Source organism: Leptopilina boulardi, unplaced genomic scaffold, assembly GCF_019393585.1.
Source record: "Leptopilina boulardi isolate dan_hultmark-lab unplaced genomic scaffold, ZJU_Lbou_2.1 LbouV2_278, whole genome shotgun sequence".
Lineage (NCBI taxonomy): Eukaryota > Metazoa > Arthropoda > Insecta > Hymenoptera > Figitidae > Leptopilina > Leptopilina boulardi.
This window is the reverse complement of record NW_026137838.1, coordinates 2,691,425-2,705,016: the sequence shown is the minus strand read 5'-3', so window position 1 is coordinate 2,705,016 and position 13,592 is coordinate 2,691,425. Positions and strand designations below refer to the sequence as shown.

General features: G+C 25.4%; 1 protein-coding gene and 1 long non-coding RNA gene across 8 annotated transcripts in view; one reads left to right on the top strand and one right to left on the bottom strand.

The window, feature by feature from the left end:
* Window positions 1–13,592, bottom strand: part of LOC127282010 (AF4/FMR2 family member 4-like) — a 225,096-nt gene that overhangs the window by 185,960 nt on the left and 25,544 nt on the right. For 2 of the 6 annotated variants that reach the window (XM_051306074.1, XM_051306073.1), the window contains exon 1: window positions 4,105–5,046. The exons of the other annotated variants lie outside the window; for them this stretch is intronic. Coding sequence is in view for 1 of the 2 variants with exons in the window: in XM_051306073.1 (XP_051162030.1) it covers window positions 4,105–4,118 (14 nt within the window). In the remaining variant the exon portion in view is untranslated. Of the gene's footprint in view, window positions 1–4,104; window positions 5,047–13,592 lie in introns of those variants that run through there. 6 annotated transcript variants of the gene reach the window in all.
* LOC127282012 (uncharacterized) lies at window positions 5,210–12,151 on the top strand. Of its 2 annotated transcripts, none has more exons than XR_007843130.1 (3): window positions 5,210–5,422; window positions 7,184–7,309; window positions 11,419–12,151. It is a non-coding gene; the product is annotated as an uncharacterized LOC127282012 (long non-coding RNA). The 2 variants fall into 2 exon arrangements; XR_007843131.1 differs by lacking the exon at window positions 5,210–5,422 and adding an exon at window positions 5,906–6,046.

Here is a 13,592-nt window from a genome sequence, read left to right as displayed (position 1 = left end):
CTTCTTATCCCAATGACAAGAGTTTTTTTTTTTCCCTCCCCCTTTGCCAAACCACACGTGCGCCTAATTAGCTTCCACCCTATCCGATAATCAATACCATACTAGACATTTAACTTTTAAACTCACTTTTGCGGTAAATTAAATTTCTAAATGAAAATTTAATTATTAATTATTAAAATAATTAATTCCTAAACATTTATCAATTATCAAGAAAAAAAAATTGAAATAAAAAATCTCATTCTTAGAATCAAATTGATTGATCTTTTCAAGATAAATTTTGTATTCACTAGAATTTGTCGGTGACATTTCTTCCACGAAATAGTCATTCACGCTTACTCTCAAAAAATATTTAAATAGAAAAAATTCTAAATTGCAGAAAAAGTTTTTCGCCAAAAATTAAAGATTTCGAATTCAAAAATCAAAATTAAATAGAAAGAGTTATAATGTGCTATATACCCGTAGACCAAAGTACAATGAACCTGCCACGAAACAAATCCAGATTAAGCCACTGATGAGTCATAGCCCATTTTTATGTGAGATGCTAAAAAGTTCGTACCTTTCTTCTTCAACAAAATTCACTTTTTTTTTTGATCTCCTTTCATATTACAAAATAGCAACTATACATTTTGGAAAATATTTACTATTTCTCATATTTTTTTTTCCAGAAAATTTTTCCATTTATCACAATAGAATTTTTTTTTAAACTTCCTTCTTCTCCCCCTTTGTGAAGGTCAGAGAAGCAACACTGACAGTTGTCCATGCCACCAGGTATAAAACGGAAGATAAATCCATTGTCCACGATAATTGTAGTCGCCAATATAAAAACGGCGAGGGAAAATGTGAGTTAAAGAAAAATATATCTTCAAGCTAACAGAAAAATCGGTAGGCATAGAAAAATAAGATAAATTATTCTACAAGATTTAACGAACGAGTAATTTTACACGAATATAAAAGAAATTCTAATCATCCCATAATTTTACAAAGCGAATTAAATTCATAATTTTATGATTATAAAGAAAAAGAAAAAAAAAAAAAGAAAAATAGTACGCTTCTGGCCTCGTATTTCCAGGTCAGTGAAGATTACAAATCCTGAGTCCAGTGCTTTGGCTTAGCTTATAGGGTTCGCGAATGGCTTAAAGCTTGGATTAAAATATATCCGATTAAAATGGAACTGAGTGGTGTGTGCCCCCCACCCCCCGCCACTATTATATGTCCAAAATTGTGTCAAATCCACCACAAAAAAAAAAAAATGAAGAATGTATATTTCTATTCCAAATAAACTTTCAAAAAAAAAAGATAGTGCAATATAAATAAATTTGTGATCTTTATTTCATAAATGTAAATTTCTTCTATTTCTTTTTGAAAGCGTGCACATATAGCGAGCATTGCCCCCTTAAGAGAAAAAAAAAAGAGGGGGCGGTGGGGGTTTGGAAGGGAGAATTTTATCCGGAACGTGACTCTAGTGCATAAGGACAAAAACACGTGTGAAAGAGGGGAAATAGTACTAGGGCGTCTAAAATATCTATACGAAAGAAAAAAATAGAGATAAAATAGATAAAAACCCTCTAATTTAGTCTCTAAAAGAGAAAAAGATTATTTAGCCACAGGGACAATATTGGAAATTTATATATAATTATTCTGAATTTATATTTTAATAGGAATTTTGGTTCTTTTTTTTAAATACAAAAAAATAAAAAAAAATGATAAAAAATAATAATAATAAAATAATAATAACAAAATAATAATAATAAAAAAAAATAATAATAAAATAATAATAATAAAATAATAATAACAAAATAATAATAATAAAATAATAATAATAAAATAATAATAATAATAATAATAAATAAAAAAAAAATCGAGGGATTTTATTTTCCGAAAATTTGTTCTCAAAGTGTAAAAATGTTTTTTATATTAATATCGGATTCTTATTGGTCATTCATCTCCGTTAACTTGTGACATCTAGAAATATTTCTTGAATAATGATAAACACACACAGACACACACGTTTATCCATCAACTTGATTCGAAACATGGTAAAGATCTTTTTTCCCATTCTAATTTCAACCCTCGTTTTCACTTTTCCTATTTATTTTATTTATTTGCCTCCTTACTTTTTTCACCTTTTTTTCCGTATATCATTTTTCCTTTTTCTATAACCGTAAACTTTTGACAGTTTACAAAAAAAAAAAAAATTTTTTTTTGTTAATTGCACCTGGAAAAATGTTTTATTTGAACCAAATATAATATATATTTGAATTAAATAAACATTTATTGTAATAAAATAATTTCCATCACTAATTACTATAATTATATTTTATAGTATAATTAATAATAATAATAATAATAATAATAATAATAATAATAATAATAATAATAATAATAAATAATAATTTAATAATATAATATTATATTATTATTAAATAATAATATATAAATAAATAATTAATATATATTATATATAAATTATACTAATATAATATTATATTTTTTCAGCCTAATTTCCTAACGTAAATCATCCCTTTACTATCACAGAAAATTATATAAGGTATTAAAATAAGCTGCAACGCTTATTATTTTAATCCAATTTTGCTTATTTTAATACCAAAATGGATTAAAATAAGCAAAATGGGATTAAAATAATAATAATAATAAAAATAATAAAATTATTATTTTAATGCCTTTTAATTTTCTGTGATTTGATTCTAATTACTTTTTGACAACATGCGATCGGTTTTTTTTACCATCACACTTTTAAATCTATTGAAATCTATATGTTCTATATTCTATATATTGTATATATATTCTATGTTCTATATATCGGTATAATTTTTCGTCTTTATCTTTTCCCTCAAGGTTTTTAAGCTTTACAATTATATATATATATATATATATATATATATATATTCGCCCACGCGAATCACATGATAAATCCAGAAGTATCTGGAATAGTGTTGGGAGAGTCGCATCGACTCGAAACCGTGCAAAAGCATGTCTCGAATGCGCACACGAAAGACGAATAAAACACGAATGGCGAGGACGCCACTCCGTGATTAGTGTGAATCGAGCGCGAGTTCGAAACGTCTCGCGACGAGAAGGTATATATACATATAGAGAAGAGAGGAGGAGAATATGTATAGAAAAGAGAGCCTACAAGAAGGACAAGAGAGGCACATCGGCATGCATGTGCGAGTATGACATGGGCGTTTATAGGTGCAGAAGGGAAAAAGGGGAACCAAAGAGACCCCTCTCTCTCTCACATTTATATATATATATATACACACACACCTACACACCGTTAAGCATCCCCCTTTTTAACACACAGCTGACACTTGCTTTGACTCGTTGTCTCCGTTTCACTCTCCGACTTTACAATCTATAATCACACACAAATATTTTCACGTATATGTGTGTGTTAGTGTCTGTTTCATTCCCCGAGTGCAGTATCTTTTCCCACCCCTTGTATTGGTATCACTGACAATTTGACGTTAATGTGTTGCCATATAAATGCATTATTTGTATATTAAATATACGAAAATAATCTGTGTATATATAATTACATTAAAATTCATAAATCAGTGTTAATAGTACATAATTATTATTGTATTAAATATCACGATTCTCGAATTTCATTTAATTCGCCATTGTTTTGATTGACAATATTTTTGTAAATATTTTACAAACCGTTTTATGCTAAATAATAAAATAATTCTTTTAAAACAAAGTTAAATTATGTATAAAAAAAAGTCGTAATTAATTTACACAAGTCCGACACATTTCCATAAAAGTATATCCAAAAATAATTTTTTTAATTGATAAATCTATTTATAGATTTATTACCAAAACTAGGGCTAGAAATCCTACATTATGTTTATATATAGCCCCCACAATATTTTAGATAAACTTGTAAATGGACGACTAAATTGTCTAAGTATAAAAAAAAAGTTTAAACCTAACCTAAAAACCAAAAGTAAGAAAGAAAACACGAAATGACACTAACCTAAAAAAACATACCTAAAAAAAAATATTTATAATATCGAACAGAGAAAATTTGCACTTAATAAGAAGAAGACAAAGTGCAGAAAGAAAGAGAGAGAGACTTACCGTGGCCTCCCCATGATTGTTTCTTAAGGACCCCTCTCTCACGTGTTGTCGTGGCCTCTCAAAAGTAGTCTCATGGCATCAATTTCCCTGTTGCTGATAATAACACAGCTTTGAAAAATTCGGGGCGCGACAATATATTCTTTCACACAAACTCGAAAGGACGTTTCTCGTTCGTAATCCCGCTCCTTCGTCGAAAGAGAGAATTGTGGCAACGTCGCTCGCTCACTTAAACGCGCGTTGCTCTATACATTTTCATATATATATATATATATATACACACAAACAAGAGTGTGTTGTATAGTCTTCTCTCTTGCACTAACACATTCACTCACACTGTGCGGGAGTACACATACACGTAAATTCACACAGGTGAACACAACTCTGTACGAAGAGGCAGATGGCCGTGTACATGAACATGATTATACACACCAATACACTTGACTCTAGTTCAACACTACTTTGATGGCTACCTCTAGGTCTCTGGTGGCGGTGAGAGGGCAACACTGAGCTCACAGGACCGAGGAAACTGACGAACCGTAACGAATAATAGCCTTAGACAAAATCCAAAAACTATTGACAGTTAACAAACTTTCAATACACTTACACGAGATATAATCTTGATCATCATTGTTATAATAAAAAAAAAAAACTACATACAGCCTCTTTTATATATTATACTGCTGTCTTTGTCACACTTGTTTTAGAATCACTATATCTGCGCTCACTCACATTCTCGTCATTTAAGATTCTTCGGCCATTATTTCATAAGGAAAATCACAAAATAGAAGAATAATCAATTATAACGATACACTGTTATATTAACTTGCACATGAACACAAATAAACGTCAATAATCCATTATTTTGTCTATTGTTAAATGCTCACTACACGATGAAGAACTCTCACTTGCTGGCGGTGACGGAAGCCATATTGCGATCATCACCGTCCGTGTGCTGAACATCGAAGCGCCATTGGTGCACGAGGAGAGGGGATCATATTTCATTGGCTAAAACTCGCGTGGCGCTTGTGCTGACATCTCTTGGATTTTTGTCAAACTATTTTTTTTTTTAAATCCCTCATCCAATATCAAAACTTGCTTACCGACACTAATTTAACTTTGTTTTCGTTCAAAAAAATTACGACGTCGCTTTAGATAATTGATTTTAGAATAATATATTACTGATTGTTGTTAATAGATCGTGAATTGATCATTTTCCAGTTTATTAATTCCTGATTATATCAAAAAAGACTTTGGAGTATAATTCACTAATTACTGACTACCTGACCGATTGTCAAAAAATTAACCAAACTATTAATAGGTTAAGTATTGTTATTGACATCTTGAATGATATCAAATTTTTATTTCGAGTTTTACTTTGAGGAAAACTTTTTTGCAAATTGAAAAAAGGTAAACAAATTCTGATTAATTAAAATAGTAACAAGAATGTAAGTTATATACAACTGTCTCATGTAAAGGATATATAAGAACATAACTGGAATTAAAGCCAATGATTTTAATGCAAATGATACGAATTAAAAGTCAGTCACCGGAATAAACGATTTTCTTTCTCTTCTGAAATGGCCGCGCGCACAGATTCTCAAATTACCTATATATGAAGATAGCAATTGTTTGCAATTCATTGCTCGTTCGAAACCGAAAATAACATCACGAGTGATAACGATAACAACTTCCTATTCTGGTTTTCGTCTTATCTGACTTTTTCTATCTTTCTTACATTCCCTATATATATACCACACAGGAAATCCTCGATGCTCCTCAAATTGCCAATGGACGGTATTGTATATACTACATTATAAGAGTTACTTTTACAAAAAATAAAAAAATTTTCAATATCTTAATAAATTAATTTGCACTATAGAAATTATTTTTAATTTAATTAGTGATGAATTTTAATTATAGAAGAATTTTAATTTAATTATAGGTAAATTTTTATTTCATTATAGATAAATTTTTAATTAAATATAAAATAACATTTTTTCAGTTCGAACACCTGGAGAAATATTTTATTTGAGACAAATAAAATTTATTTGAATCTTAAATAAAAATATATTTGTCACAAAGCCTAATAACTTTTTGTTTTAAATAACAAATTTAATTTAGCACAAATAAAATTTTATTTAACGCAAATACAATTTTTATTTAGTGCAAATACGATTTTTATTTAAAAACCAAATAAAATTTATTTCAAATTTAATTTTTATTTAAATGAAATAAAATATATTTAGACCAAAAAAAATTTATTTCAAACAAATAAATATTTATTTGATATAATAGCAAAGTAATTGATTATTTGAACCAAATAAATCATCTTTTTTTCAGTGTAATCATTTGAAAATTTATAAACTGTTTTTTTTTTCTAAAATAAATTACTATACAGTTGATCCTTAATTTTGTCTTCTCGGGAAAAGTTTCAAGTGAAAGAGCGTATATATACAATCATTGCATGCACTTGAGATAAAGTCTTATCGTTCAAGTTTCTTGTGGGTCGAGACAATACTATTACTTTCATGATCCTTTATGAATGTAAAGGAAAAAAACAAAAAAATTTACCAAAAAAAACAAAAAACGAAATTTTACGTTAATACACTGAGAAAACAAAGTTTATTTGCAAATAAACTTGACTATTATCAAATAAATATTTACTTGAATCAAAGATTTTTTATTTGAACTAAACTTTTATTTGAACTAAACTTTTATTTGAACCAAAATTTTATTTGAACCAAACTTTTATTTGAACCAAATTTTTATTTGAATTAAATAAATTATATTTGGGCCAATAATTTCTGTATTTGAAACAAATATTATTGACTTAACTAAAATAATATTTAATAAAAATAAATATTTTGATAACTCAACCGATTATTTGAATCAAAAAATTTATAATTCTTAAATTCAAGTAATTTTAATATCTTATTTTATGTTTCAGGATTCTTATTATATTTTTTAAGGCTCAGAATATTATTTTCTTACAAGTTTTAACATATATTATTATTATTTTACACATATAATTTTTTTTCCTTTTTTTTTTTTTATTAATTCGGCACCGTTACTATTATAGAAACCAGTCTTTTTCTCTGGGAGCTAGCCAGGTTGTCCTATAGCTATCCCACACTGGTTGACTTCCGAGTATAATTTGATCAAAGAAGGGGAATCAACATTATTGAAGTTTATGTTAATGATTATGGTATGTAAACGATAGGGTTATTATCGTTAAAGTTTCTATCCGCAAAGTCATAAACTGTTTTCCTTTAAAGCGACAATTGAATTACAGAACTGTTTTTATTATTTTTTTTTACTTTCAAAATTTTAACTATATTGAAAATGTAACCGAACTGAAAAAATTTTATTATAATTAATGAAATAATTAACTAATTAATTAAATAATTAACGAATTAATTAACTAATTATGTAATAGTAAAATTAATTTATTTCAGGTTTAACAGGAATACGGCAAGAAAACGAAAAATATTTCTGCAAAGGAAATATATAATATAATTTTTATTGACAAGCAATTAAAATCTATTTTCAATAAAGTTTTTCGTTTTCTTCTCTTTTATCCGTCAGCACTTGAATTCCATTTAAATAATCTACCTAGGAAAAATATTCATTTAAACAGGTCACAATGTTTAGATAACGTTGTCTCAACTTACGCAAAGTGTTCTCGATCAGAAAGAGAGAAAAAAAAAAAGTGAGAATCGAATGAATCTAGGCTATATGATCCTAAAGATTGAAGAAAATTATGGGTTTCTCTTGCAACAATCACTATGAAATACTTTCCGAGGGTGTGTTCAAAATAGACTCTCCTCAACATTTTTTTTTTTTTTTTTTTTCAAAAGAAAAGAAAAAAGCAAGTCTGATCCATATTCCTTTAACTTAATTATTCAATCGTGAAAGTTGTCTCTCGTAAATATTGTAATGATTTATTAATAGAAAGATTTTGCATATACTTTTGAATTTATTTCTTTGTGAAGAATTATTATTTCTATAAAGAAAATAAAAAAATAAAATAATTTCCGAGTTTTAAATAAAAAAAAGGCACATAATTAAAAATTAAATTTTACACCATTTCTAAGCGTAGAAAATTGTTTTTTTGCAAATAAAAAATTTTTCGTGTACTTTAATGACATTTTAAACATATAAGTTATTTATGAGCAATGTATAAAATTATCCTGAAGTTTAACATGATTTACTTCAAGTGAAAGTAACTTTAAGTGCTGATAACTACTAACATCTGGAATCTCAAGTTTTCCTGTTATGTTGAATATTCCCGATACATGTTATAACTTCAAAAAAAAAAAGAAGAAAAAGCTGATAAGGAAGTCTGAATAACTAAAAACCAAAACTACAAAAAATTTTTTGATAAAAATGAGAAAAATAATTAACGAAGAAAAAAAATTACAAAAGTACCAAAAAAAATGTAGATGTTTAAAAAAAGGATTATGAATGAAAAAAAAGAAATGACTACAATGGGGATGTAGTGGGAAAAAAAAAATTGCGTTCATTACGTGAATGTATATACGATGTGCAACAAGTTTTCATCAATGTAACCTAACATTGCATCGGGTGTTCACACGACACACGTCACTAGTGACGCATGACTTCTGCAACGTCACGCAGGCGCAAGAAACCACGCACCGATGACGTAGAAACTTGGGGATTACATGCAGAATATATAGACCTACAACACCCACCTCAAATATAGTGCATAAGAAAAGATACTATTATTCCCCCCTCTGGGGTTTTCAAAAAATGCAATCAAAAACAAAAAAAAAAATACACTCTTCTTGTAGCGATTTTTTTTATCTCTCTCAAAAAGAGAGTACACATTTTTTTAGACAATAAATAAACATGTGTACGTGTGGGTGATGCAAGGACGTTGCATGTCAAGAGGACACTTTCAACAAGAGAGACAAAGAAACATCATCAATCATTAGAAAATATATACACAGTTTGCATGAGCTTTATTAGTAATGAATCATAAACTATTGCTCAACAAATGATTTAACAAAACAATTATCACCTATTACAATTGATTGTTGTGGAGAATTATTTTTTTTTTTTCTAATAGAGAAAGTGATGAAAATTGAAATTAGAAATTTTAATTTAATTTTTTTTTAGTAAACTATTACTGTTTAATTCAGTACTCTCTAAATTTGAATTACAATTCAGAGAAAAATTTTATTTGAAACAAATATATTATTTTTTTGTAAGATATAATTTTTATAATTATTTTAAACAAAATTTGTTCGATTTAAATAGATATTTATTTGATTTAAATGAACGTTTTGTTAATTGTAATTAATTTTTCGAACAATGAAAGTATTTATTTGAGAGAAATAAAACATTTGGTTTGATTCAAACAAGAATTTGGTTAATTGTTATAGCAATGCATTTATTTGGTTGATATAATTTAGTTTATTCAAACAAATTTTTTTCTGAGTGTAGTAAATTTTTGTAACTAATTTAAATTAATGACTCATTTTTTGCTTTTGAATTAGATAAATTTTACTACATTGAAAAAAAAAATTATTTAATTCAAATACCGGTGTATTTGGTTATTATCAAATAAATATTTATTTGAATCAAATATTTCTTATTTGAATCAAATATATAGTATTTGAATCAAATATTTCAGTATTTGAAGCAAATACAATTTATTTGATTCAAATAAGAAATATTTGATTCAAGTAAATATTTATTTGATAATAACCAAATACACCGGTATTTGAATCAAATAAATTTTTTTTCAGTGTAAAATTAACAAAAATAACTAAAATTTATTAATAGTAAATTTTTTTTTTTTATTATTAAGTTTAATTTTTTTTAATCCAAAAGCAAAAAATGAGTCATTAATTCAAATTAGTTGAAATTTTTACTGATTTTAATTCAGAATATAATCTTCAATTTTTAATTAGTTAAAAGTGACTAATTATATTAGTAAAATCATGACTTAATTTTTACTTTCGCAATTAGTGAAAAATAAAAAATATTAGTCAAAAAAATAAATAGGTAATTATTAGTCAAAAACTAAATTAAAAAATAGTCAAATTTAACTAATTGAATTAATTAATAATTAAACAAAAATTTCAGTTATTTTTACATAACCTGAAAATTAATTTAACTAATAATTAATAATTTTTTAACTAAATGATCAGAAGAAATATTAATATTTGAATCAGTGTTTGATTTTTGCTTTCGAATTAGTTATTTTTTTTGACTAATAATTAGTTATTTTTCACTAATTTCTGAAATAAAAAGTGAGCCATGATTTTGCTAATAATTATTTACTTTCATTTAATTTTAATTAGTGACTGATTTTTTGTTTTTGACTTAATTAAATTTTACTAATTCAATAGTAAAAAAAAATTGTTTCCTATTAGTTAAATTTTATTAATTCGATAATAATTTTTTTTTACTATTTATTACTTAAATTTTATTAATTCCACAGTAAAAATTTTTTTTTACTATTAATTAGTTAAATTTAAATATTTTTTATTGCTTATTATTATTATTATTATTACTATTTACTAATAATTTAGTAATAAATTTCTTCTAATAATTAGTTATTTTTACTAATAATTAAGTAAATTTTTTTTTATTAATTAGTTATTTTTACTAATAATTTGATAAATTTTTTATTTTTTTCTAATAATTGATTATTTTTACTAATAATTTAGTAAATTTTTTTTATTTTTTTTTTTTCTAATAATTAGTTATTTTTCACTAATTTTGGAAACAAAAAGTGAGCCATGATTTCACTAATAATTATTTACTTTTATTTAATTCTAATTAGGTAACTGACTTTTTAATTAATTAAATTTTACTAATTCAATAGTAAAAAAAAATTGTTTACTGTTAGTTAAATCTTACTAATTCGATAGTAAAATAATTTTTTTCACTTATTAAATTACTTAAATTTTACTAGACAGTAAATTTGACTAATAATTTAGTAAATTTTTTATTCTTCCAATAATTAGTTATTTTTACTAATAATTAATTATCTTTCACTAATTTTGGAAATAAAAAGTAAGCCACGATTTTTACTAATAGTCACTTTCAACTAATTCAAATTTAGAGAAAAAATCAGTGTTTGTATAGTGTTAAATTTTTTTTTCAAATAAAAATTACCAGACTATTTTTCCAAAAAGAGGGCGAAAAGATCGTCTATAAAGATACTATCCAAGCTTAAACAGAATGAAAATGTATTTGTCATTTTTAAAATTATAAAAAACGTTCTAATTTTCGAATAGAGTCCTAAAATTGTTTCTGAATGAAAATTGTATTTTTTTTTAGCATTCGAGAGAGGGTGCTAATTGATGTTTCGGAAATATTGGATAATTAAGTGGAGAAAGAAGAGTATTTAAAAAAAAAAAAAAAAAGAGGGACGAATGTGTTGGATATCAACAGAAGATACACACACAGGATGAGAGAGGACCTTCAGAAGTGGCGAAAGATGAAGAGAGGAAGAGAGAGAGAGAGAGAGAAATGTCGTCATCTCTCACCCAGTACAGGCTTCTCATTGACCAGTACTGCGGCTCTATTGATTTCCTGCTGAGGGTGAACTACCAAAGCAAAAGGGAGGATTAGATATTGCTATATATATATGGTATAGCCCAGCAACACAATTTTTACTTGAATCTCCGTTTGGAATGGTTTCTGACTCCGTGGTTCTTGTCTTGAACGATCGCATCCGATATAATAAGAACTCGTCTCTTCCACATAGATATACATACATATGTGTTTGTAATTTTACGTGTATGTGTACTCTTTTATTGACTCCATTTCGATATTGTCGGCGCTGTGCGGCGCAACATGCTCCATTCCCAATAACAAATTAGACTTAATTTCAATATCAATGATAAAAAAAAGTCATTAAAAAAAAATTGCAACTAAATATTGCTAAATCAATCAAAAGCGTCAAATATTTTTAAAATAAAAATTACTTTTTTTTACATAAATTTTTAAAATGATAATTATTTTTTTATTGTAAATAAAAAAGAAATAAAAATAAAAGTTGAAAATTGTGTCGGAGGATATAATTTATAGACTTTTAAAAAGAAGGTGATTACAGTATCTTAATATATATCTTTATACAAGAAATAAAAAAAAAAAAGTCATATCGTTTACGTTTGTGGTCTGACTATAGGGAAATGTTGATAATAATAGACAATCGACAAACGTGACAATGCATGTGGTATACCACACACAGATTACTTAATTGTTTTAAAGAGCAAATAAAAAAAAAAAATTTATACAATATTATTAAATTTTTTTACTTATTGAAAGGAATAAATTTTTCAAAATATATACATTCAGAAAAATTATATATTTGTCTCAGCCTAATAAATATTTAGTTGTTTCAAATAAATTTTTTATTATTCAAATGAATTTTTTATTGTTCAAATGAATTTATATTAGATTCAAATAAATTTTTATTTGATTTAAATAAAAAAAAAAATTTATTTACGCCAAATAAATGGTCTAGTAGGCTATGAGACAAATATACATTTATTTAACTCAAATATATTATATATTTGGTTCAAATAAAACATTTTTCTGGATGTAAAAAAGGGAGCAAAAAAAAATTTATTTTAAAAAAGGAAATAAAATTTAAGAAAATAAATAAATAAACAAAATAAATTTAAAAAATAAAATTCTTATCTCCTGAAAAAATTTCTTTATAATTGCGCATTAAATTTATATCGTTATTAAGAATTTATAATTATGTTAACTGCAAAATGGGAAACTAGCTTCAAATATATATTATATATATATATATGAGTTGAAGATTTTAAAATAATATATATTAATGCATATATACAATAATTATATTCAGTCCAGTCTCTTATTTCCCCTTCTCTTCTTCTTGTTTATCTCGATTTTTTTTTTATTTCAACCTAACTTGGTGGACTTGCTTGCGCCTTTCACTTTGCATGTCGATAGAATCGTTCACTCAATTGGAGTCAACGTTTATTTTCTTTTTTTTTTTTAATTTAAAAAAAAATTGGCGTACTGATGCTACTCAAATATATATATATATATATATATATATAGAAATTTTCATAATATTCATACTTTCGTAAAACTTTCAGAAAAAAAGCGACACATTACTAGAACTCGATACGTCATTGAATATATAATGATCGAAAAACATCGAAGTGAAGAAAGGGGAACTGCAATTTTTACGCAGCGTTTATATTTAAAGATATAGAATAAAAAAAATTTAATTTCCTCTTTTTTGTGTAGTAAAGTATAAAAAAAAGAAATTATTCTACAATAATAAAAAAAATTCTAAAATGAAAATCTTATTTTAAAAATAAAGAAATGAGTTTTACTTAAGGTTTCAATATTTTTAATTAATTATTTAATTACTAATTATTATTTATTATTTAATTTTCTAATTTTTATTATAATTATTAAATTATTCTATCTTAAAATAAGATTTTCTTTTTATCATAAAAAATATA